Consider the following 25,937-nt stretch of genomic DNA (forward strand, 5'->3'; position numbering starts at 1 on the left):
GACCTTCCCCACCTCACACCGTGACAGATGGGAGACCCATGAGCTTCAGTTCCCATGCTCTTTCACATAGTCAGTGGCAGAGGTGAAACCTTACCTTCATCTGGGTTTTTTTTTTTTTTTTTACTGTTAATTGTGATGTCTTGGGATTTAGAAAGGTCAATAGTAATATCTGACATTTGTTGAGTGTATACTACGTGCCAGTGTTTTACATTTTACGTGAATCAAGTCATGTCATCCTTCCAAACATCTTACGAGGTTGGAGCCATTATTACTTCCTTTGAGTAAATGAGGTTACTTCACAGACAGGTTTGGTAACCTGTCCAGAGCCCCCCACTTAGGACGTGATGGAGTCAGGCTTCCAGCCCAGGGCTCACGTTTCTGACCACGGTGCTGTTACCCTCTGAATGACTGGCACTTCTCAATCTCCTTTTTTTAAAGGGCCTGTTACCAAAAATTCATAGCAATACCGTGAATCATGAAGCATTCCCTGCATTGACAAAAACAATGTTTTGGAGTTAAATATGGTACGAGAGCCGTTCATTCTGAGTCTTGATTTAAAAATTTTCAAAAGTCGTGAAATAAATCGTTTCTTTTCCTACCGTGTTGGCAAAACAGCCAATTCACATTTCCTCCATTTGAGTTTTCGGCATTTTTGTAACTACAGTTGACGTCACTGTCGTGACCGGGTAAACATTAAAGTTATCTACGCCATTGCCCTGAGGAAGAATCCAGTGCTCTCTGCTTCCTTTGGAGCTCAAGGCTCGTGATAGATCTGCTTCCAGAAGGAGCCGCTCCAAAAGGCCACCCACCTGCCCTTCTAGTTTAGAGGTGCTCGTGGGGCAGGGCCAAGAGGAAATACCTCATAGATGAGGAAGTAAAAGTCATTAGAATGTGTAATCGATGGAGACTCCGCCTGCCTGCGTGGGTAGGAGGGCATCATGGCTCTGATAGGCAGTTTGTTTATAATCTGACCGCAGCTGAGGTAACAGTCACTAAACTGTAATACGTAAAAATAAATGAAATGTATATAATGGTGCTGAACTCTTAAAAACATTGGGGTTTTTTAAGTTTTTAAGTTCCAAAAAATATCTTTGCCTTTCTCTTTCTGTCAATTTTCAGGTGTTCTTTCCATGAGCAGTTAACATTTTTCCTCTTCCAAGAAAGCATGCTATTCTTTGTCCTCACCAATAAAACCATAAATGTTATCAAAACAATCACTCTTAAGGCTAAAAATACTTATTTTCTACATTTTCGCCTTTTATGAATGAAATCCCACGATCTGCCAAGAATCTTTTCATTGCTATCCCTGGGCAACTGTGTTCTGTAAGAAATGATTGTCATGGTGCAAAGGATAATTTTCATAAAGAATCTCCACTGACATGGCTTAATTAGTCATCTCAATTGTGAATCTTCCTTTCGTCTGAGTCATTACAACTGTTTTAATTTCCCATACTTTCAACTTGTTCATGACAAGTTTTGAAACCATCATTTCAAATATTTAGTGCTTATATAGGTGCACACGAGTCCCGTCCCCTTCGATTTCAGCTTGACACATAATTAGTGTGACTTGCATTAGCATAATAAAGAGGTTATGTCGCAACAATAGTGGCATCACTTTTATGGCAACAAGTACCAGAACACACATGTACAGAGGTCTTGAATTAAAAAAAAAAAAAGTGTTTTTTTTTTTTCATTTTTAAAACCATTGTCAAATTCTGACAGCTGCTATGACTTGTTTTATTCCTTAATTCTTTCCTTTTTAATGGAAGGGCATCTTCCATTCATGGCTCCAGCAGTTTAGCCGCCTCCAAATGAGACAGAGAAACGCGAATCTCCCTGGTGGTCGATCTTTCCACAGCTGCGCCGCGATTCCACTGTGACATCAAATTAGTAATTATAGCTGAGCAGGCTGCTTTTTACAAAGGAGTCTTAGCATGCCGCCAGCAAGCAAGCGACGCAGCAGGGAGCCCCGGGAAGTAAAAGAAAACATAACCAGACTCACTTGATTTCTGGGGGATTTGACCTGACTCTTTAAAGATTCCAGGTTCTCGAGAGAGACAGTCCTGGGGAGTTACACAAATACGCATTTTGTTCATCGTTCTGCACACTTCTCCTCAAAACTCGTGTCTGATTTTATGAGGTAAAGCAGAGCCTGTGTAATGGACTCACTGGGTCACTAGACGAAGATTCCTTTTAACATCTAAGCTGCTCCTTGGGAGCCACGTGACATGCAGCAGAATCGGCGTTTGTGTGACTGTCGGCGATAATCGTTGACGCGTGGGAGCCACGTGACAGGAAACAGCTGCCGCGGGACCGGCGTTTGTGTGACTGTTGGCGATGATCGTTGTTGACGCGTGGGAGCCACGTGACAGGAAACAGCTGCCGTGGGCTCGGCGTTTGTGTGACTGTCGGCGATGATCGTTGTTGACGCGTGGGAGCCACGTGACAGGAAACAGCTGCCGCGGGCTCGGCGTTTGTGTGACTGTCGGCGATGATCGTTGTTGACGCGTGGGAGCCACGTGACAGGAAACAGCTGCCGTGGGCTCGGCGTTTGTGTGACTGTCGGCGATGATCGTTGTTGACGCGTGGCTAGTGAGCCGCAGAAAGCCGCCTTGTCCGTTCTTAGGCATTGTGAATTGCACTAGCAATTAAGTGACTGTCACCGTCTCGGACATTTTACCTATTACGGAGCGAAGGTTCGGGAGAATTGATCATTAATACCCTTACATCGAGAAGTGCTTTCCCAAACCAGTTTTCAGCATTTCTTTTGTGATCTTTAAATGGTAACAAATTGCAATTAATGAAGCCCTCTCGCAGGCTCTTTGGGATGCAGTTAAAGGCAAGGTGACAAAGCTGCTGGGACAATAAGGGACACAAGCACAGCGGCGTGTCCTGTCCCCGGCCCCCCACCCCGGGAATCTTCCCGCCGTCAGCTGATGATCAGTTAAAAACGAGGTGATCGCAGCTTTTACGCCCCAAACTCAACTCATGCTTGAACCTTCTTCTGTAAAATCCCGTTTCTTCCCAGATGGAAGCGAATCACTTCCCTTTGCCAGCCGGCGCTAGAAACGCCGATTCCAGCCCCCACAGTGCAAGGAATAGCTTCCCGTCGGGGCAGAAGCAGGGCCTGTTCCTCAGACCTTAAGTTAAAGGCAACGCGGGTAACATCTGCCTCGTGGCCCAGAGCTGTTTTATAAAGGGGGCTTCTCGGGGAGGGGCCCCAAACAGCAGTCGTGGAGCAGAGTCCCAGCCCCTGCTCTGGCCTCAGTGGAAGGTCGGGGGTTGGGGATAAATCATTTCACCTTGTCATCCTTCATAAGATGAAAAGACGTGATTGTATCACTGGTTCTCCTGCTTGAGCGTCAGTCTCTCTTGTTTCAAACAAAGCTCTTCCCTCCTGCGGAGGTGCAGACCAGCAGGGGACTGGACTTTGAGAAGTCCTGGACTTGACAGTCACTCAAATCCTGTCTGTTCCAGGTATGGGCAAAGGTGATTGCGAAGACTCCTGGGAAGAATGTTTGGAACTGTCATATCATATCAACGGATGTCGGGGCAAGCCTTAAGAACCCTATAATGTAAACCATAGGGGTTAGTCTGGGAAGTGGAGTTTTTAAGATTCAACTCATTTGGAATTTGCTAAGAGTGGCACATGAAAAAGAGGGGGTAACATGCAGTGGCTCTTGGGAGCACCTCCCAGGCGACAGCATTAAAGCCCTCAAACCCGTCTGGCTTCCAGTGGCGTGGAAACTCTCAGTTGCCTTCAGTTCATTTTTATGTCTCTGGGATGAAGTCAACCCCTGGTATCCACCCCAAGCACACAAGGAGCAGTGCTGTTAGATATGGGGATTTTTTTTTTTTTTTTAAGCCGACAACTCTTATTCAGTTGGTTCCAGAAAGAGTCGGGGTGGAAAGAAAACTTCAAAATTTAGAATGCGGCCTGAATTTAAGCCAAGGGGCTGCAGATGCATGCTTTTTAAAATAATAAAATTGTGGGGGCGCCTGGGTGGCTCAGTCGGTTAAACGTCGGACTCTTGATTTCAGCTCAGGTCATGATCTCACGGTGGGGAGATCGAACCCGGCGTCAGGCTCTGTGCTGGGCAGGAAGTCTGCTAAAGATTCTCTCTCCACCCCCATCCCCTCTCTAAAAAAAGTAAGACTAAAATAAAATAATAAAATTGTGATGTTCACCAGGTTAGTATTAAACCAGAAACCGTATAGTACTTGCTAATTTCTTAAGTTTTCAGACTCTGAGGTTTCTTATCAACATCAGCATCCGTACAACAGAATCTTCCAGTCAGATCGTAACAACCTATTTTGTGGGTCCTGCATGCAGGGTAACTGTGACGTCACAGCCCGTGGAGGAAAACCAAACTGTCCCCATTGATACTGACCACTTAGAGTTAAAGGGCCATTACATTTTGGAAAGTATGACAATATTTGAAAAGCAGCATATTTCACATTTTAAATATTAGCTTGAAAATCTTAGGGAAAATAAATAACCAACAGCTGGGCACTGCCCGCCCCAGCAGAGTTCTAAGCGGCAAAATAACACTGGGGCTTCCCCGATTTTGTGCGACTTAATTGCAGCCCGGTTTCACAAGTGTGTTGAAGTATATTCTCTTTCTACATTTACACATAGACAAGTTCAAAGTAAAAATGAACCTTTCACATGCAGATGCTGGTCACAAATGTATCCACTCTCACTGTGGAAATTACAAGGTAGTAATGAGCTGTTGGATCATTTTCCAAGCCATGAACTTGCATAGACATTCCACTTAGTTAAAGAAGGTTGTTACATGCACTTTTTGTGAGAAAGCACCTGTTATCTTTGCTACTTCTGTATGAACTCTACCCATATTCACTAGTTTGCCTTTTTGTGTATCAAATTTGTGGCTTGGATGTTTTGAGAAGCAGAACTGATTTTATTATAAATCTCTAACATCTCTTATTACCCTAAAATTGATACCACATATATGATGTTACTCAATCAAATTATCTTTATCCTAGCTCCAAAGTAAGGATTACCTAAAATTCTCTCCCTCACAGAAATATTTCTGGAGAGTATATTTTCAGCCTCACAGACTGATTTTTATGAAGTGTTTTGGAAAGCCTGCTGAAGGGGGTTTTATTCTTTCTTTTAATTTTCATTTAGGTGAGCTTGGAATAACAAATAAATCAGGAAAATAAGCAGTCCCCAATATGAGACAATAATTAGTACGTTTTTATGTTGTGTATTCAGCTCTAAGTGTGACAATACAGCCCATCAAAGGGACACCAGGCGGCAATCTTTGACATCAAGGCTTACAATTAGACTTTAAAAATGGGTTGCCAAATGAGCACATCGAACAAAAATTCATTTCTTTCTGAAGTATATACAAGTCCTTTAATCACAGAGAACTATGCTATGCATTATCCTTTGCATTGAAACCTTCTGGTGCCAAAATCCTGTTTGCATTAAACACAAGTGTGACAGGAGTACGTTCCATTTTCCTGTTAGGGTTTCCGTCCAGACAAAAATAAAACGTGGCTCTGTATTATGTAAATTTTGGCTCTGTGCATTTTGAGTATACATGTATTTTTTAGTTTCCTATTGGTAGTGGCAATATAAAATACAATAGACTCTTAGTATAATTTAATTGTAGCACAATGATAAAACCTAGTATCATTTTCATTTGAATTCTGTGTATATGAAGGTACGTTTTTGACTCTGAATACAGATTTCAAGTATTTGTGATTTTTTTAAAAAATTCTTTCTGAATCCTCTAAGAGATAATTTGATTTTTTATTCTCATAAAATAAGACTTCTATGTCATTTCTCTGGCTTTACTAGCCCTTAACATAGGCAGTATTACTAAACTCCACGCACATGACAGCAGTCATATATCACATCACAGAGCCCTTAGTGAAGTAGGTAAATACTTATATATAACCAACAGGTTAACTTCCATCTGAAACAAAATGTAAGTTCTTTTGCTAAACATTTATTTTTGGATTTGTTTTCAGAGAATCTGCAAAATTTTTACTAATTTGGAATCTTAAAGTTTTTATTAAAAGTGCTAACTATTTTTATATTAGAAGGGCAGTTCTAATACCTTGTTTTGTTTTGTTTTGTTAATCTCCTTTCTACCCTTTGCCTTCTTGTCTGAGTCATTACAACTGTTTTAATTTCCCATAGTTTCAACTTGTTCATGACAAGTTTTGAAACCGTCATTTCCAATATTTAGTGCTTATATAGGTGCACACGAGTCCCGTCCCCTTCAATTTCAGCTTGACACATAATTAGTGATTTGCATTAGCATAATAAAGAGGTTATGTCACAACAATAGTGGCATCGCTTTTATGGCAACAAGTACCAGAACACACGTGTACAGTAGGTCTTGAATTTAAAAAAAAAAAAAAAAATCCCCTCCCGGGATCTGAAATTTCTGGCCACAGAAGCACATGTTCATTTCTAAAACTGAGAGTTCTAAACTTTGTCGTTGTTAGTTCTGCATACTTTTTCCTTTTTTTTAATCTCAAAGCCCTGGCCAAATCTGTCCTTAGAGATCACTTATGTCTTTTATTGAACCCAAGGGCATAATAAGTTATTACTTATATTCAAAAGCATTTATACATGTAAAATATCCACGTGTTGGTTATCTTCAGGTTATCCTCAGTGGTTATACTACCACATCAGAAAGGTTGCTGACCGTTATCTTCACACACATTATCTTCTGACACAGTGGGGTGTATATCCTGACTCTCAGGGTCATGTTCATTTGTGTTGAGTTACACATAAACCATTTCTGACCATGACCAATATTGTTACATAGTATGTTTCTTATTAATGAAGGGTATAGACTCGTGAGGGACAGATTAAACAGCTGGTTCAGAACATCACAGCTAGTATAAAAATGTTAAATATGCCAAACTTTTTAAAAATCTTGCTCTGGATTTATCAGCAATGAGTTTTTCTCTGGCTACACAAGCCATACTTGAGAATATGACCAACAAATAACACTGACGATGATGTTTGTATATAACCCTCCACGTGGGAAGCACTGCCCTAAGCTTTATAGGCGTATGAACTCAAGTAATGCTCACAGCAGTGCTGTTTGCTATTTAAAGAGGAAACCAAGTCACAGAGAGGTCAAGTAACTGGCTCAAAGCCGCACAGCTAATAATCGGAGGAGTTGAGCTGTAACCCCGGCAGCTTGGATCCAGTTTGTGCTCAGAACCTGACACTTCAGTCTGTGTCCCATGCTGGGCCCTGCCAAATGGACCTGGGGTCTGGCATCACCCCGCAGGAATGTGAGGGATATGCATCCTGCTAATTTTATCCACACGATGGATAGGTGGCAAGGGGAATGGTGTCTGCTTATGCCTTTGGCTACCGTTGTGCGCTTATATGTTGCATTAGTAGAGGTGAATGTCATTTTGCATCCAGTCCACCCCAATAGAATTACCTCATTCCAAAGGGAAAGTAACTCTGCCTGGACTCTACTCTGAGTTTGGTTGTACACAGCCTCCCTCGGCTGGCTAGGGCCTGGGAGCAGCTCCCAGAGGCCCCCAGGCAGGAGTCCTGGCCCAGGGCAGGGGGGATGGGCAAGGGTGATAGAGCTCGTCTTTCTTGGCATCGCCTCCCAGCAAGCACCTTGTGTGGTACTGCAATTCCCCCATCACACTCGGAGCCTCCCAGTCTCCACGAAACTGGCCAGGAGAACTTAATTCAGAGGGAATAAATAAAGACTTAACCTACTACCACTTCAGAAAGGTTGCTGACCGCTGGCTGGGAGCCAGCCTCGGAGAGTCCGCAGTTAAGAAGCGATTCTGAGCTGATGTCTTTAGCTCTGGTGGTTTCCTCCGCCCTCTGGCTGGTTCTGCATTGAACTAGAAAGGGTATGAAAGACACCCATTAAAGAACCAGACCAGTGGCTTCGAGGCTTTCAAAGCTCTCCCAAGTGCAGATAATCCAGTGTTGCAAAGCAAAGGGTGGACTCCATTGCTACCCGCAGTTATTTCCATGCTGCTCTGCAGACCTCACCTTTGTGGGCCATGTACACCGAGAGTGCATAAGTTCATTAATTCACAGTCTAGTAGTTTTCTCCACTTAAAAAAAAAATGCGTTTAAATATAAATACTTCTCATTATCAGAGGGATGTATTGAAATTGTTCTAAAAGCTAAGCAATAAAAAAGAAAAAAGACAAACCAAGAAACAGACTCCACTACAGAGAACAAACAGATAGTTAGCGGATGGGGGGGATGGGGAAAACAGGTGATGGGGAGAAAGCGTACACCTACCATGATGAGCACTGAGTGACGTACAGAATTGTTGGATCACTCTATCGTACACCTGAAACTAATATGACACTCTGTTGACTGGAAGTTAAAATTTAAAATTTTTTTAAAAAGCTAAGCAGTAAGGTTTTCTTGAGCGTGAATCACTGTCATGTGACTATCGGTGTCACCTAGCTCTTGGTAGAAAAGAACAAAGTTCTTTTTTTCAAGAAAAGGTTTTGTATGCAGTCTCTCAACCTGCTTTAAATCCATACAGTTCGTTGAAAGTTCACATCGACGGTGGCAATGACAACAAGCGGCCCTCGCCAGCTAAGTGTGTCACACGGGTGTCGGCGGAGTTCTCGGAACAACCCACCGCAGCCGAATGACGAAGCATCAGGCAGCCTGGGTTCCCGTCTCCACGTGAGAACTGGCTACCTAGTTGCGCTTGCCAGCCTGTGAGAGTTAAGACCTTAGTTAACCTACATAATCTCTCTGAACTCAGTTTGTTTGTCGGTGTGACTCTAAGGGTAATAGTTAAGATTGTTGTGAAGAATAAACAGGACGAGGCATTTAAATGAATGGATGCAAGTGAAATGCCTATTAGCACAGTACCTACAGCTGCTGGTGCTGCGGGGCGTGTTCCCCGACCGGCGCCTGAGGCCCCTGCCTGGAGAGGTCCAGAAGCCTGGCCTGGGCCCTGGCAAGTAGGGCGCGGAGCCAGGATCCGGAACGTCAGGATTTGCGTCTCCAACACCCTGGTGGTGCTCCCACACACTCTGCCCCTCACAGACACTCAGGGGTGGGTATGCATGGACCAGTGTTGGATTCCTACAGCAGCTGCCCTGCTAAGGATCTGCCTTTGCCTCTTGAGCCTTTTGGTAAGCCCTTACGTCTTTTAACCAATCTGGTTGCCCTTTTTAAAACTTGATCCAATCTAAATGCGTCCCTAGTGCCTGTGAAATTCACAGGCGAGCTTAGTAATAGAGCAGAGGGTGCCCAGAGGTTTATGAGCTAGGATTAAGTTTTCCCTGTCACATGCGGTAATCCTGCCGGGGTGAACCCGAAGTGGCATGCATCTTCGTGAATGTGCCTGGAATTACAAGCGCCTTTCCACTGTGTCGTTTACTGCCTCGGCTCTGCTCTGACAGCCCCGGCTTCAGGTTTCCTTTGCTCCCACAGAACCCCAAATCCCTCTGCCCTTCTTCTCTTACACGTATGAAGCGAGTTGTGGAGTTGAGGCCGATACCTTAATCCCTACCACTGCCACCCACACACGCCGCCGTCACCCCCCACACAAACACACACAGTTAGACACCAACAGCCAGGGTGTCCCCTTGGAGAATCCCCTCCTCCGTGTGTGTGTGTGTGTCTGTGTGTGTGTGGAGATCGGGCTTCAACCCTTTCTTCTAAGGCACTTCCAATTTTGTATTTGGGGCGGTGTTTCTCACTGCCCTCTGGGTTTGTGAAAATTCAGATCCTTGCATTTCATTCGCTGTGAAACTGCGTTACGTTTATAATTGTGCTGAAAGTGGACCTGAGAGTTGAGTGTGGTTGACTCAAACATTTCAAGTTAATGTGCTGTCTTCACACGTACGGGTTTTTATGTCACACTTATGACATTTTTAAATTATTAATGACAAAATTGAGGGAGTCAGTCTACCAGGCGCCTCCGTCGTTTTTGTGAAGAGCTGCATTGTTTTTATTTCCTCAAAACTCTGACTCAGCATGGAAGTATTTGAAAGTAGATCAGTCTCCCCCAAGAATGGTATTATTTATCCATCTGTTTTGCATACTCATGCTGCCTGTTTGTTTTTACTTACTTGCTCTCCTGTTTTTCTGTCAAGCTAGATCACAGACTCCTTTAGAATAGAAATATTGACCTATTCATTTTTGCATTTCTGTACATGACTGTCATTCGGTAACTAATTGAATCAAATCTTTGGATTTCTGATCTTTGCTATAACTGCTTTGTAAAGATAATTATTTTGGCAGTTTTATCAAATTAAAAATTGCAAACTTCTGGGGCACCTGGGTGGCTCAGTCAGTTAAGCGTCTGCCTTTGGCTAAGATCACGATCCCAGGGTCCTGGGATCGAGCCTCTCATGGGGCTCCCTGCTCAGCGGGGAGTCTGCTTCTCCCTCTGCCCCTCCCCCGTTCGTGTGTGCACTCTCTCTCAAATAAATAAAATCTTTTTAAAAATTATAAGACTTCAAATTTTTGCAAAGTTAAAATGAATGGCAGAGCTACAAATTTGGAATTGCCTAATATATGTGCATATACGTGTGTGTACAGACAGATGTGAATAGTTTACGTAGAAGAAAAAGTGAGCAGTTCAAGCATTTGAAAGGTGGTTCAGTAGATCTCCGCAGTGGGTTTCCTTTTATTGCTCTGAATAACGGGGGCGGGGAGGGGGGTGGGCAGTGTGGAGAGCAGTAAGGAGAATATGTCCTTTCCTTGGATTTTCTTTTTTTTCATTTAGCCCACACTTATGGGAAAGAGAGCTATTCAGACATTCATTGGTGTACTAAGATGGTGTCTTATGTTGAATTCCTTTCAGCTGGAAGAAATAAGCTATGATTAGCTGACAGGAGTGGGGAGGAGTTTTGATTAGTCTTCAACTCTCCCAGAATGCAGGTTGCGCGAAGTTAAATAGAATAATGCATACTTTCGGGCGCCTGGGTGGCTCAGTCGGTTAAGCGACTGCCTTCAGCTCGGGTCATGATCCTGGAGTCTCGGGATCGAGTCCTGCATTGGGCTCCCTGCTCGGCAGGGAGTCCGTTTCTCCCTCTGACCGTCCTCCCTCTCATGCGCTCTCCCTCTTTCTCTCTCTCAAATAAATAAAATCTTTTTTAAAAAAAAGAATGCACACTTTCAAAATTATGTGCCCATATTATCCTATAGCATAATCTCAAGTTTTTTACTGCTTGTGACCCATGTTTCGATCATCACGCATGACTTTGCATTGTGACGGTCACCGTAAGGACAGTGTAGTTGCCAGCTCACCACCTTCTTGTTTATTTGTAAAGGATAGAACTGTTCATCTTAGTATGTTTTATGTTAAAAGAAGACATTTTCCTTTGGCATGGTCCAAATGCCAACCGAATTTTCTTCTTGGTGAGGTGGTGACCAGGAAGGCTTAGAAGGGACAGATGACCAACCTCTGGCTGCCTATTCTCCCTGACTGAGAAATTAGATATGATTATGGATGGTGCTTTTCTGAGACAAGCTAACCTGTTATTTGTGACATGAAGCCAGCAAAGGCTACCCAAAAAGTGTCAGGGGTGTGGAGTTGGGTTGTACCAGTAAGAAAATTGAAGGTTCCTGACAAAGAATTCCAAGAATACAAATTCTATACTTAGAAGACTTCTTGTAAGAGAGTGGATCTCAGAAAGCAGTCAGGTTTACGCCATGAAATCTGTTACAAAACTTCATAATATGGAGTACGGGTGACCCTCCACTCCTAGTGCGAATGCTTCCCAGTGGTCGTAGCTCACTGGTGCCCCCTTGCGGTAGTCAAGCCACCTCACATTTTGTTGCCTGGGGTAAGAAGCCTGCGGTGAGGGAGGCACACTCCATTTCCGGGGGTGGAAACTTAACCTCCAGGGTTGGAAGGCATATATTTCTTAGATTTTATTCAAACTTCTTTCATTCCCTTTGTCGTCTGCTTTAGGCCAAAGAACTGCCGACTTTAAAGGATAATGATTTCATCAATGAGGGCCAAAAGATTTATATTGATGACAACAACAAAAAGGTGTTCCTGGAAAAACTGAAAAAGGATGTTGAGGTAAGAAAAAAATCAGCGTCAAAGACAGCCCCATCGTAGAAATGTCACCACTCTTGATTTTTAGAAGCTTCTTAAACGGCCCATTTTAAATCTGCAACCAAGGCAAAAATACGTATTGTACATTACGAACATCACATCTAAACAGGTGCATCTCCTGTGTGACCTGGTTTAGGAGAGAAGTGTGCTGCTTCAGCAGGCAGCTCCTTCCTCTAGATGACAGACCAAGGAAAGCACCTGATGTCACCTGCGGGGCGTCCCCACCCTCGGCTTGCCACATTCCTGGTCGGTGGGGAGCCTGTGTGGTTGCAGCCTGCTCACATGGACTGCCCGCGGCAACCAGAGGGAGGGTGAGGCCGAGCGATGACATTCTGTCACACAGCAAAACGTTTCAAAAACAAATGTTTACTAACTATTTGAATTTGGGGTTTTCTTCGTCTAAGCCACATCTCGGTGTTAGTAAACAGAGCCCCGGTCACCTGGTGCTTTAACATTTCCACCAGCCTCTGTGAAAGTGGTGTCATCAGGCCACCAAGGCTTACATGTGGGGAAAGCGCCAAGGCTGGTCGCCACCCCAGCGTCATGGGGGATGGTTGTGACACAAAATACCGTGTGTGAAAGAGGGCTGAGGGAGGCTGTTTTGCTTAACTGTTATTTTAAGAATTAAAAAATATACTCTTCCCGGGGCGCCCGGGTGGCTCTGTTGGTTAAGCATCTGCCTTCGGCTCAGGTCATGATCCTGGAGTCCCGGGATCGAGTCCCGCATCGGGCTCCCTGCTCGGCGGGGAGTCTGCTTCTCCCTCTGACCCTCCCCCCTCTCATGTGCTCTCTCTCTCTCTCTCTCTCTCTCTCTTTCTCGCTCTCTCAAATAGATAAAATCTTTAATATATATATATATATATATATATACACACACACTCTTCCCTATCCTTTTGTTGATTTTAAAGGCATCACAGCCTTGTCGCACTTCCTTTTATGAGTCCTTTGGAAATTAATTCAGGGGGGAAAAAAGATTTTCTTGAGATTTGTTAGGTTTACAAGACCCTGCAAAGAGAATTCTAATGTAGACAGTTACTGAGCAAAGTTTTTCTGAGCTGTTCCTTTCCTTCGTCTGTATGTGTGAGTGTGGTATACTTTTTTAAAAATATTTTTACTCCGAAATACAGTTCCCCCCACACCAGTACAGCTCTGCTACTCAGAGGCTGTAGTGGAAAGTTTTCTTCCTCATGTCATTAAATAAAAATAATTAGAATGGTTTGAGCCAAAGAATGAGTGTCTTGCATTTGAATGTATCCCCCATGAGGACAGAGCAGTTTCAATTTCCTTTTTCCTGTTCTGACGTCTCTTTCATTGTAAAGACACCCAGACTGACCGAGTGAGTTCATAACTATTTTTAGGTCATGAATTACTTTCATAAAAAAATGTTTACTTTTTTTTTTTAACCTACCTGGTGTATGTACTTCAATTAGAACCTAAGTAGTGTTTATTTGTGAAGGATACAAGTGTCTACTTAAAAAGAAAAGTAGAAGAAAGTGTTTGCTTTTATCATGTAACCTTTTTTTCTCCAGTCTTTCATTAACAAGCGTTTTTTTCCAATGTTGCCAGTGATTATTGTTACAGTACGTATTAGTTAAACATTAAGCATTTCCCATACTTTGGTGTCAACTTGATATAACTGATAACTAAGTACTCTAGGTAGACGTACTCACTTTCGGGTTTTTATTTATCAATCAGCAAATCTTTCATCTTGAGAATAATACCAATTGAGCAATTATGGTAAATATCCTTTAGGGTTATGTGCGATCTGCCAAAAAAAAAAAAATTGTTTCCCTCCCTTTTTCTGTTGGCTGTGTACCACTAGGATATTTAGACTCCAGATATAATGTAACTGAAGCAGTTCAAATTTACAGATGAATTACATAAGGATCCTCTCAGCCCTCTTGTTGTCTCTAATAATGTCGTTGATTAGAGGATTTGGATAGTTTAATCCCATGCAGGGCTCTTGCACTTAGCTGTTTTGTTGAAATTGAAGCAGGGCATAAAGCATTCTTTCATTAAAAAAAAAATTCTCAATGGCTGATACAAGTATCTTTAGTTTTGAAATTCATGCAGAAGCATCATTAAATTTTTAAGCAGGTAATTATGGTGAAGTGGCTTGACATCTGATCTTGATAAATGAGACTAGAATTTAATCTCGTTTTGTTTTTTCATTAACACTGTGCTTTCTAATTTAGCTGACTGGCCTGTTAGAGTACAGTTTTTTGGTGAGGGGTGGGGATAACTCTTTTACTTAATGCAAGGTAAAAGATGAGTTTATTACAGCTCAAGAAGTAACCTATTTTTGTAGCAAAAAGAATTTTCATGAGAATCTGCTTTTGTTTTTTCTTTTTGCAACCGAAATCCTGCTGTTTATATACCCTGAAAATATTTCAGTTCAGAAAGCTTTGCACATAACTACGTACTGGTGAGCCCTTTTCTCCAAAAGACAGTGCTCTATGGAGAGTGAAAATCACTTTGGCCTTCTGGGCTGCATGTTGTCAGCTCCGATCATGACAGTGGATGGTGGAGAGTTGGCACCCACCTCCTCTCATTGGCTCACGCTGGGAGCCCAGGGGTGTCGGAGAGCCCCTACCACAGGGCATCTCAGCTGTCGTGTTTATGGGCCCACAACCTTGGAAATGGGTGGGAGGGTGGAGGTGGGGGCGGGGATGGTGCCGCCGACATTGACAGACCCACTGGTAGAGCCTAAACTCCGTCCCAGGCAGTCATTCTCTCTTTCATTCATAACAACTGTGGAGGATGAGTGCTGACGGATGAGAAAACTGAGCCCAGAGACTCTGTGATTTGCTCAAAGACGCACGGCTACTAAATTCAGACTGGGATTTGAGGGCTGTCAGAGGCCACTGTCCTAAACTGCACTGCTCTAAAACGCAAATTAAAAATGTTTGTGAGGACACAGTTGAGACTTTGTTTCCTGATGAGCGCCCCAAAGGAGGATCATTATAACTTTTAACAAGTGATACGGGATAACTGTTAAATAGGGCTGGTTGGAATTTTAATTCTGCATTGCAGATGTGTTAGGAGGTGGTAATTCAGTAGAACAAATGTGTTAATAAAGTTAGCAAATAAAACAAAAGACAAAAAAAATAAAATAAAAAAAAGTTAGCAAATAAAGTTAGCAAAAAAAAATAAATTTTAAATGTTGTGAAGGAGAGTTTATTAATGGCTCTCTTACCACATAGTCTTCTAGAAGGGTTTGTGACAGGGCTCATTAAAGATCTTAAAGATTCTAGCTCAAAGATTTGGCATAAAGAGGGATTACTTATGAAGGAATCAGATTAGGTGGGATATTCTGAGGAAAAAAGAAGCCGACCAAAGGTCTGGCAGACAATGATTAAGAAGTTGGAAAGGAGGAAAGGCGAGGGACCTAAAGATTATAAAGATTGAAAAAATTGTCATGCTTTGAAATCTTACGTACTTAAAAAAAAAATCAGTAAATCTGAGTCAGAAGCTTAAACGGATGAACAGAAAATAGAGCAAGTATGTATTAAGTTCCTTAATGTCAGCTGGAGGCAAACCCCAGCAGTGCAGCCCTCAGCCCCTCCCCTCCTTTCCTTCCCCTCCTCAACGTGGAGTCTTCCAGGCCTCGGTCGTTTTGTGATACCCAGCAGGAATTTTCTCTAACAAGAATCTCGGGTTTATTGCCACATTTCATTCCGCTCTACTTCCGAAGAGATTTAAAATTAAGTTTGTCAAGATAAGAGCTACTGAATCTCTGGGCTTTTCCACGTTTCTCCTCTTGGCCTACCAAACTTGAGCCAGTCTCCATGTTTAAAGTGCGTATTTGATGAAGAAGGCCTTCTACGGTAGCAACAACACGGGCAATTAGGTCACAGCCTCCATTGTTACCTGCAAGGCAGTTTTCATTGCCTAAGCTACATTCTCTCTCTTTCTCCTCTCTACCCTCCCCCATGAGCCGAGTGGTATTATCCCATTTTATAGTTACAATAACTGAGGCTCAGAGAGGTGAACTCATTGTCAAGGCACAGACTCTAGTTAAGTGAGAGAAATAAGATTTAATCTCCCGTCTGACGCCCAAACCTATACTCTTTTTCTTTTAAGGATTATGGTACTTTAATTAAAGAATAAAGGGGTCACCCTTAACCAGCAAAACCTATGCTCTTCCCCACTCTGCTGCCCTTGGTCTTCCGTTTCCCTCTCTGTGTCCTCGATCTGAAAACTTACGTAGCACCCACTTGGGACCACAGGCAAGGGTCCTTGATCTTGGGTGGGTCAGAGCAGCTGCTTACCTAGAGATGCATTTTACATGTCACCGATGATGAGGTTTGGGATGCAGAGCTGCCTTACTGGGAAGGAGCCTGGGCAGTGGTCTGACTGCAGAGCTCAGGCCTGGGAAGGGGCTGGCCATTGTGAGCAGCACCGATGCAGGAGGGGACACTCAGGCCTTGAGAGAGAGAGAGACACACACTCTCTCTCTCTCTCTCTCTCTCTCTCTCTCTCTCTCTCTCTCTCTCTCTCTCTCTCGGAGTGAGGCGGTCCAGCCCCGGATGTCATCCCTGCCCAGCTGACCTTTGCAAGTTCATTACGGGCAGCCCCCTTCCTTTTGTAATAAAACACACTTGAAAGAGTACTTGAAAGCCAGCCACGGGAAGGTAGAACGGTGGACTTACCCGTTACAGACGTACTCCGTGCCGCAGGGCGCGGACGCGTGGTAAATGGTCTCATTGTGCCTGGGGCAGAGGTTTCTTTGTTGCTTTGTTCTATGTTTTCACTTGGCTGGGGTGATTATTTCTTCCAGACAGGGGTTAGGGAAATTAGGGTGAGTTAAGCAGCAGGCGTCTCATTCACTTTTTCAGTAAATACTAAGAGCTACCAGCACTTCCCGGCGGTCAGGAACGCGGTGAGGACAGAAACGGCCAGAGCTCCTGCCCTCTCGGGGCTGCCACGTTCGGGGAAGATTATGTTCGACTCACATAATCCAACAAGATACACGTGCAGCTGAGCCAAGCGTCATTAGGGCAGAGTGCACTGGGCCACCCGTGCCTGCGTTTTGGGGATGTGGCCTAGGCAGGAATCAGAAAAGGCTTCCCAAAAGCAAGTGTCTCTGCAGCTGAGATCTGCAGTCAGGTGGCAGGGAACCGGGTGCTGGTAAGAGGGCCAGAGGGTGGGCCGGAACAGGGTTCAAGACGGCCCAAGAGGTACTGGCGCCAAACTGTCCTGGCCCACTGGGCCACGTCAGAGCTTGCTTCTGCCCGGCAGGCTGTGGGATACCACGGGGAGGCCTTAGGCAGGGTCTGGGCAAGATCAAATCTGCATTTGGAAAAGATCTTCCCTTCCCAGAGGACTGCGGGTCAGTTCACACAGCATCGATCTTTACCACTTCTCAGGGAGCTTCCAAGGGCCCAGGAAAAGCAGGGACAGAGAGAGAAGGGGGCCTTCGTCCTGCCCCAGGTCAAGCGGAGCAGGACCTGGCCTGGCCAAGCCCCCACGCACCCTGCACTCAGTGCACTCGGGCGTTCTCTCTCTCTCTCTCTCTCTCTCTCTCTCTCTCTCTCTGCGAGCAGGTGCTGGTAATCCATGTCTGCAGCGGTACCCAGACTTCTGGAGGGGGTCCGGGGTGGGCAGAGGGGGCAGGCCAGATAGACTAGACAGAGGGGTCGGGGCCGGCACTGTGCTAGGCGTGGGAGGGGACAAAGGAGGCGCTGACCCTGTTCGCTGGGAGCTCAGAGGCTGAGCTCAGCCCCAGGCACAGCTCTCTGGGACCCATGGCCACCAGTGAGCACCCTGCCTGTCATACCTGCTTGGGCAGGGTGGGGGGTATGACTGGGGATTTCTGATGCAGTGTTTCCCGAATGTCTTCTGTTTCCAAATCACTAGACCCCCGGGGCGTTCTGAAGTGGGGGGGGGGGGAAGCAGGCTTGGTGATGCAATCAGTGTGAGGCCTGCTGCTGGCGGATACCCCTCGCAGAGACTCACAGTCCTCAGTAACTGTGGGAGGCCCTCCTCCTCAGAAACCATTTGATTTGATTGACTCATTCTTTCCCCTACTAGTGTTGCAAAGAACAGGACTTGGGAAAAGCTGCCTTAATGCAGTTTCCAGAAGCAGCCTAATGCAGTATAAAGAACAAGAGCTTTGAGCATAGGATCCTGAATCCACTCCTTCTTAGCTTTGATTCCTTGGGCAAGCTCTTTTAATCTCTGAGCCTGTTTGCTGTCTTGCACGGGGATCCGAATACCTGTCTCAGACGAGACCATCTCTGTACCCCGCAGTGCCCGGCTCTCTTCTACATCCGTGCGCTTGTGGGGAGCACACCAGGTACCCGAGGTCCGGCTACGTGGCCGGGTGGCTGGCTCTGTGTGGGTAAAAGAGTCAAGCACTTCATGGAGTTGTTACTCCCTCAAGACAGGGAAGGCTGCCCAGCCATATGGCCAGATGCACCCTGACACTCAGCAGTTGCCAGGAGGATATGGCAGGATGAGCAGTCTGGCCACTGGCTGAGGGAGGTGGAAAGTTGTTCAGTGAGGACTTGAAAAGGGGAGTTTGGGGAAACCCACGGGAGGAACAACAGCTTCCTCTGTAAACTGATCAAAGGCATGAGAGAACCAGCACTCTGTTTTGTTGTTGGCTTTTTCTTTTTTACTAGAATAAGTAACATCTTTATTTCTTTACCCAGCTTTATTGAGGTATAGTTGACACACAGTATTGTAAGATATTTAATGTATACATGGTGATGACTGAGTATGTATCCATTGTGAAAGGATTTCCCCATCAAGTTATGATCACAACCGTCATCTCACATATTGACCTTTTTTGTTTTTCTTTTGGTGAGAACATTTCAGTTCTACTCTCTTAGCAAATTTCAGTGATAACAACACAGTATTACCAACTAGAGTCACCATGTTATACATTAGATCCTGAGACCTTATTCATCTGATAGCTGGAGCTTTGTACCCTTTTACCGACTCTCCCTAATCTCACACACACACACACACACACACACACACACACACACACACACACACACACACACACACACACACACACACACACACACACACACGATATCATACAGTATTTGTCTTTCCCTGTCTGGCTTACCTCACTTAGCATAATGCCCTCTAGGTTCATCCACGTTGTCACAAAATCACAGAATTCCTTTCTTTCTTAAGGCTAAACAACATTCCACTGTATATATATATATCACATTTTCTTGATCCAGTCATCCACTGACAGACACTTAGCTTGTTTCCCTACCTTGGCTATTATGAATAATGCTGCCGTGAACATGGGAGTGCAGAGATCTCTTCGAGATAATGATTTTGTTTCCTTTGGAGCTCTAACCAGAACTGGGATTGCTGGATCATATGGTAGTTCTATTTTTATTTCCTTGAGGAATTTTCATCCTGTTTTCCACAGTGGCTGCACCAGTCTGCATTCCCACCAAGAGCGCACAAGGTTCTCTTTTCTCCACCTCCTCGCCAACACTTGTCCTCTCATCTTTTTGGTACTAGCCATCTCGACAGGTGTGAGCGGATAGCTCACTGAGGTTTCGATCTGCATTTCCCTGCTGATGAGTGATGTGGAGCATCTCTCTGTGTACCTGTCGGCCATTCAGCACTCTTTTTGCCAAAGGGTCTGCATGTATCAACTTTTAAGCATTAGGTTTCTCCTACCTTGCTTACGTATCTAAATAAAGATTTGTGTGATTTTCTTTTCCCCTGAGCTTAAATGAGGAAGAGTCAGCGTGGCCTGAGGGGATTCATGGTGGGAAGACAAGGAAATAGGAGCCCAGGAAGAGGAGAGCAGGCAGGAGGCAGCGTGGGCTGGTGAGGAACTGAAGGCATCAGGGAACAGCGGGGGCGGGTCCTCTCCTTGTCTTTAAGGGAGTGTGGCTTTCTTTTCAGCTCGGAGACCGGGCTGCTTCCCAACAGGCTCGGGAGGAAAAAAATGGCCCTGCGGGTCTCCACAAATTGATTTCATTTCATTTTCAGCCAGAACTTCAAGACCTATAATTTCATATGCTTGCCCTTTGCGTAAGGAAGTTCATTTCCTAAATTCTGTCCGAGTCGCCCGAGGCCCGTCAGCGGCTCCGCATCACTGAGTGGGGGTGGCACCAAGTCCTCCAAGAGTCGGGGTCGTGCGTCGTCTTCTTGGGCCACAAGCCCAGGGTCAGAGCAGTTGTGGACCTTGTGCCGAGCCAGCCAGCTGGGGAGTCAGGGAGCTGTTTGGTGTTAGCCAGCAGACGGGCCGCCCCATTTTGTCCTCCATAATACTAGCCACGTTTTATTTGATCGATCAGAACCGTGTGCTTCCGATCATGTGTCTGGGTACATCTACTAAGAAGAAAAGAAAAATCATGACCTGCAAAGTCAAAACGAGAACTTGGCAGGCAGGGGTAGACTAAGCCGCAGAGCGAGGTCGCGCCGCATGTTACAGAAGGAGGGAGGACGGGAATCCCGGGCCCGAGCTGCTGCACAGGAAGTGAGCCACCTTCAGCTTCTCTGTGCCCTCGCTTCCATCACAAGGAAACCTGAGCAGGACAGAAGGACTGTGTTATTCACCAGCGCACTGACACAGGCATTTGCTGGTTGATTGGGACATTTGGGCTTTTACTTCTTCGTGATGGACAGCATAATAATCTCCTCTCAGCGCAGTGTGCTGAATTTCAAAGTGCTTTCACAAGAGACTGCTGGAAGCTACTTGGGAGGTCCCTGGTCTTTCCCATCAGCCAGCCTTAATTGTCGGGAGAACAGCTCTCTTCCCTCCTTGCCAGTCATGCTCTCTGCTCTTTGGTGTGACCCAGCCTCCATGTGATAAATGCGTGCCTCTCAGCATCCAGCTTTGCGTTTCAGGGAAAATAATACTAGCGCTGAGGCAGCCCCAAGTGTGGGGCTCCATTTTTGGCCAGAGGAGCCGCCTGGGACTGTGAGAGCATCATAATGGAGGCTCCTGGCTGGCCGCCTCTTAGGGAGACCCTCTCCTCATTTCTGCTGCCCCTTCCCTCACAGCGTTCCCCCACAGGCGTTTTCCTGAGCTCGTTTCCTTCAAATCTGGGGTTTTGTTTAAGGCCATGACTGACCCTGTTGCCTCCCACCCTCAGTTTCTTGCCCAGTTAAAGCTCATGGACTACAGCCTCCTGGTGGGAATCCATGATGTGGAAAGAGCCGAACAGGAAGAGGTGGAGTGTGAAGAGAATGACGGGGAAGAGGAGGGGGAGAGCGATGGCACCCACCCTGTCGGGACCCCTCCGGACAGTCCTGGAAATACACTGAACAGCTCACCGCCCTTGGCTCCAGGGGAGTTTGATCCAAACATTGATGTTTATGGAATTAAATGCCATGAAAGTAAGCTGAGTTATTATCAACCCTTTCTATCTACGAAATGGTTTGATTTTTGCCTTGTTTCCTACCAGTCATTGTAATCCCAGTTAAAAGTATGCTGCCCTCCAAGACTTATTCTCCAGGGTCCCAGTAATTGATTCAGGGACAAGAGTATGTTAAGAGGAACTGTAGTCTCTGGTTTTGAAACATAGTATGATAAGGTCCTTGAATTTTTTGATGTTGAGGGAACAGCGAAGCCACAAACTATTTTATATATACAACACACATGTGCACACACTTATGTAAAGGTAGGTAACATATAGAAGAATTGTTTGTAAATGTTTTTTTCTTAGCTAGCTCTTATGTGGCTCTAAAGGGTCAGGAATCTCTCCAGCGCTAGCTACCTATGCGGTCCCCTCTGAACCCCGCTCGGATACCCTGAAGGGCGGGTGTCTCATCACTACCAGTCCTTTCCTGTCTAGGAGCGCTGAAGCTGGCCCAGGGTGTGGGATGACAATGTCTGATTTGCTGTCATGTCTGTCCTCTGCTGAGTCACCCCCCCCACCCCATCCCCATTAAAGGGTCTGTGGCTCTCCTCTAGAGTGAGCGTAATCTTAATCCTCAAAATCTGTATGACTATTTGAAGGAGTATTATCTTCTACCTTAGCTACTTACGCATGAGAAAACCAAAATAATTTAGAGAGATGATAAATAGTGGCCTCTTATTTTTTGAGTAATAAAAATGATGGCTCATCATTATTTAAAAAAAAAAATCTCATGAGGCATATCAGCCCAGTGAGTTTGTGTTTTTTATTTTGCTCACCAAAATTTTCAACACAGAAAATCAGATGTAGTCAAATGTACTTTTCTTATGGTTTACAATTAAGACAGCATTATATTTGCAGAAATATGCAGAAGACCGATCTTATAGATGATATGTGCCTTTATCCAGTTCTGATGCTAGACTCAATGAGAATTATGAACAGGCACGCCTCTAAGTGGGTTCTAGGCCACCACAATAAGGCAAGTCAAATGAATCTGCTGATTTCCCAGTGCGTATAAAAGTTATGTCTACGTTACACTGTAGTCTATCACGTGTGCAATAGCACTGTGTCTTTAAAAAACATACGTATCTTATTTTTTAAAATCCTTTACTGCTGAAATATACTAACCATCATCTGAGCTTTCAGTGAGTTGTAATCACTGATCACAGATCACCATAAAAATATAATAATGACAAAGTTTAAAATATTGCTAGGATTACCAGAATGTGAGAGAGACACGAAGTGAGCAAGTGCTTTTGGAAAAACGGTGCTGACAGACTCGCCGGACGCAAGGCTGTGGGTAAAGGAGGCAGTATCTGTGAAGCGCAGTAAGACTGTGATGGTAGGAAAGGATTAAGGAGCAAAATTACCTCTACTTGTTCCATTTTAAAAATAGCACTTTTCTTTACACCAAGGCAATACATAATGACTAAGGAAAATGCAGATTAACAAAAAAATGAAAACAGTGTTGCCCTTGAACCTCTACTGGTAATATTCTGGGGTTATGCTTTTACTTTTTAAATTGAGAGAGAACTGGGGACAGTTAAGCTATTTAACAGGAATATGCAGGAGTTACATGGACTTCTTTTTTTTTCCAAGTTACGATTTTATTTTTTTAATCACTTTTTTTTTTTGTATTTGAGGAGAGCTGACTCACCACGTTACGTTAGTTCCAGGTCCACCACAGGGATGGGACAAGGCCATCCGTGACGTGGTGCTCACCGCAGGCGCGGCTGCCGTCTGTCACCACACGACACCATTACCGGCTCACTGCTTGCATTCCTTTCGCTGTGCCTTCGTCCTCACTCCCCCCGACCTCTTCCTTCTGTAACTGGAAGCCCCCCCTCCCCCATTTTGCCTCTCTCGCCACCCCACGAAACACAGAGGAGGAAGTAAAAACTAGTGGTTGTTTTTAGAACAAATGTGTTTGCACCGCGGTGTTCCCCGCCTCCACTGTCAGAGCCCGCGGTCCCCGTCCCGAATCCCTGACCCTCCAGCGGGGCTCTTCCCGGCCACATCATTGGTCCCACAATCATTGCTCTCGTCCCTTTACAGACTCGCCCAGGAAAGAGGTGTACTTTATGGCAATTATTGACATTTTGACTCATTATGACGCAAAAAAGAAAGCTGCCCACGCCGCAAAAACTGTTAAGCATGGCGTAAGTATCTCCTCTTTGTTTCCTTCTCTGCTCCTGGGCCCTTGCTGCGGTCTGTGGTGCGGGCACCGGCTCCGGCTGTCCCCTTGCCACCAAGCTGGCCGGAGCCCCTCGGTGGTTCTTGTTCTCCGGGGGGGTCATGCTCGGTCATGTTCAGAGTGCAAGATTAGAGGCGGCAAGTGCCAACAGCTCATGCTCTGGGCAAGTCACTTAAACTCAGCGGCTAGTCTTTTTACATGCTGGGGATATTCACAGACACGTGCATCTCTAGAATACTGTACAAATTCGGTTTTGTTGGGCAAATGCTTCAAAGATAAAAGTGAAGACAGCTATTCATGTTTTCACATGAATCCTCAAAACTGACTCGTCAGACCTGAAGCACTATTCTGTGCCTCAGACACTTCCCAAACATGCAGTATTATCTTTTTGTACAGTGAACTGTATTTTTTCTACTACAGAAATCTTTTGGGTGCCAGATCCAAGTTTAATAACATGAATTCTTCACCTTTATTGTGCTTGCTCTAAATTATCACTATTCTACACATATGGTGACTTGTTGAATTCCCCATGACAAGCCTATGGCGGATACTAGTATAGCCCTGCTTCTCAGTTGAAGAAACTGAGGAAGAAAGCCTAAGCTTGCCAGGGCCAGGGCACTAGAAAGTGGTAGAAATGGGACTGCTCCCAGAACCTAGCCCGGCGCCCTGCTCTATGCTAGTCCCATCCCCCTGCCCTACCAGCAAATCCCACCTGCCTGGTTGAACTTCACAAGCAGTAAATACCCAATGTGCTCGTATTGCAGACATTCGTTTTGGCTTTCCAGGCGTTGCTAAAAAAGCCAGAGACCCCCATCCCATAGAGGAGCACTTGTGCCTCGGCTTGTTCACACGGGAAGGAGAGACGCCTCCCCAGTAGTGTGTACAGCCAGCCGAGGTACACCAGAACATCGGCCTCGATGAAAGGCTCTTTTTCTGTATTGCGAAATCAAACAGGCTGTCCTCCCAGCAAGGGAACCAGCCTAAAGCCATGCTCTATTTGCCAAAGAAACATTTTAGTTACATCATCAGCAACTATTTACGGTTTCCTGCTGTGTGCAAAGCAGGGCCCGAGCCCTCGCGCAGCTCACTGCCAGTGTCCGAAACCCCGGGTCGGTCAGAAAGGAGGGTCCCCGGCAGCTCTGCCCCGGCGACTGGCATCGCCACCTTCAGAGTAGCGTTTGTGAACTACGCGCGTGCCCGAGGCACCAATCCCCCTTGCCCAGTTCTGAGTCCCGTCCACAAGGGTGGGGGAGGTCTCGAAAAGGCTCTGTGGTAATTCCGATGCTCACCTCTGATTGAGAACCACGTACCCGTACTGCAGAGACGGAACTGTAATCCTATTTTAGCTTTCCCAGTTGTATGACCTTGAGAAAACGCTTTGGAGCTTAAGGGCCCCAATAATAAAGGAGTCCTGACCCCTTGCTGACGGGGTTTAGTGGAGGACACCCGAGGTGAGGAGGTGCTGTGTGTCTGTGCCCACCCCTCCTCACACACGCCGCCGTATCACACACCACGTGGAACTGGAAATCGACTGGAGCAAGCATGGCTCCATTTTAGTCTCCACTACATGACCCCAGCTCAGCTCCACGATACGCCACATGGCCTAAGACTGTGCACAGTTTGCAGGAGCAAGACATTACCCTTGGCAAAAGAATGCTCTGGGCACTCTTCTCTGCCTTCAAGGCCCGGGGTCCTCTGCGGAGATCCCCGTGGCCCAGGCCAGGTTGGGAAATTACAGGTTCCCTGGGGAGTATGGGTGTCCAAAAAGAGCACGTGGTGACTTCATAAAGCTGGTCTTGCCCTCTGCAGCTCAGGAAACTGGCCGGTAACTACAGACGTCGAGTCTGGTCGCCAGCACTGCCTCCCATAAGGGGCGATCCCCCACTGAGCCTGTGCGACGGGCCCGTGCTTGCTTGCCCCATGCAGGTCTCTGCGGAGGGGAACACTGGCACCCGTGCCCCGTGCTGAGGGAAGCCCGCCCCGGCCCCTCGGGGGGAGGCACCGTCAGCAGCCTGATGTCTCGCCCGGCTGTGGGGCCAGCTGACACTGCTGTGGCTGTCACCCCTCTTTTGAGCGCACCGCCACTTACCTGGGTCCTGATAAAGAAACCCGATCCTATGTCCCTGTCATTTCCCTTTAGCCAGATGTTGCTGTTGGTGTCATTCTCAAGGGATCTCCAACCTGCTCTCCTGAAAAACAGCAAGATTGTTACGTAGGCCCCACAGACTCCACCGTGTGACAGGAACATCCCCAACATGGCTAGTTCGATTTTTTTTGTAAGCTACCACAGTCACAGTGTGGTAACAGCATCTGCGG

At 45.7% G+C, this 25,937-nt stretch overlaps 1 protein-coding gene and 1 long non-coding RNA gene across 7 annotated transcripts in view; one reads left to right on the forward strand and one right to left on the reverse strand.

The window, feature by feature from the left end:
- The window catches only part of PIP4K2A (phosphatidylinositol-5-phosphate 4-kinase type 2 alpha), a 173,293-nt gene that overhangs the window by 144,879 nt on the left and 2,477 nt on the right, over positions 1–25,937 (forward strand). For all 6 annotated transcript variants that reach the window (XM_027592629.2, XM_027592631.2, XM_027592630.2 and 3 more), the window contains 3 exons: positions 11,931–12,044; positions 21,164–21,407; positions 23,483–23,586. In XM_027592629.2, coding sequence (XP_027448430.1) covers positions 11,931–12,044; positions 21,164–21,407; positions 23,483–23,586 — 462 coding nt within the window. The remainder of the gene's footprint in view (positions 1–11,930; positions 12,045–21,163; positions 21,408–23,482; positions 23,587–25,937) is intronic.
- LOC113921688 overlaps positions 1–25,937 on the reverse strand; it is a 47,679-nt gene that overhangs the window by 11,796 nt on the left and 9,946 nt on the right. Inside the window, exon 2 of the long non-coding RNA XR_003519763.1 lies at positions 25,711–25,810. This is a non-coding gene — a long non-coding RNA (uncharacterized LOC113921688). The remainder of the gene's footprint in view (positions 1–25,710; positions 25,811–25,937) is intronic.

This window comes from Zalophus californianus, chromosome 9, assembly GCF_009762305.2.
Source record: "Zalophus californianus isolate mZalCal1 chromosome 9, mZalCal1.pri.v2, whole genome shotgun sequence".
Classification (NCBI taxonomy): domain Eukaryota; kingdom Metazoa; phylum Chordata; class Mammalia; order Carnivora; family Otariidae; genus Zalophus; species Zalophus californianus.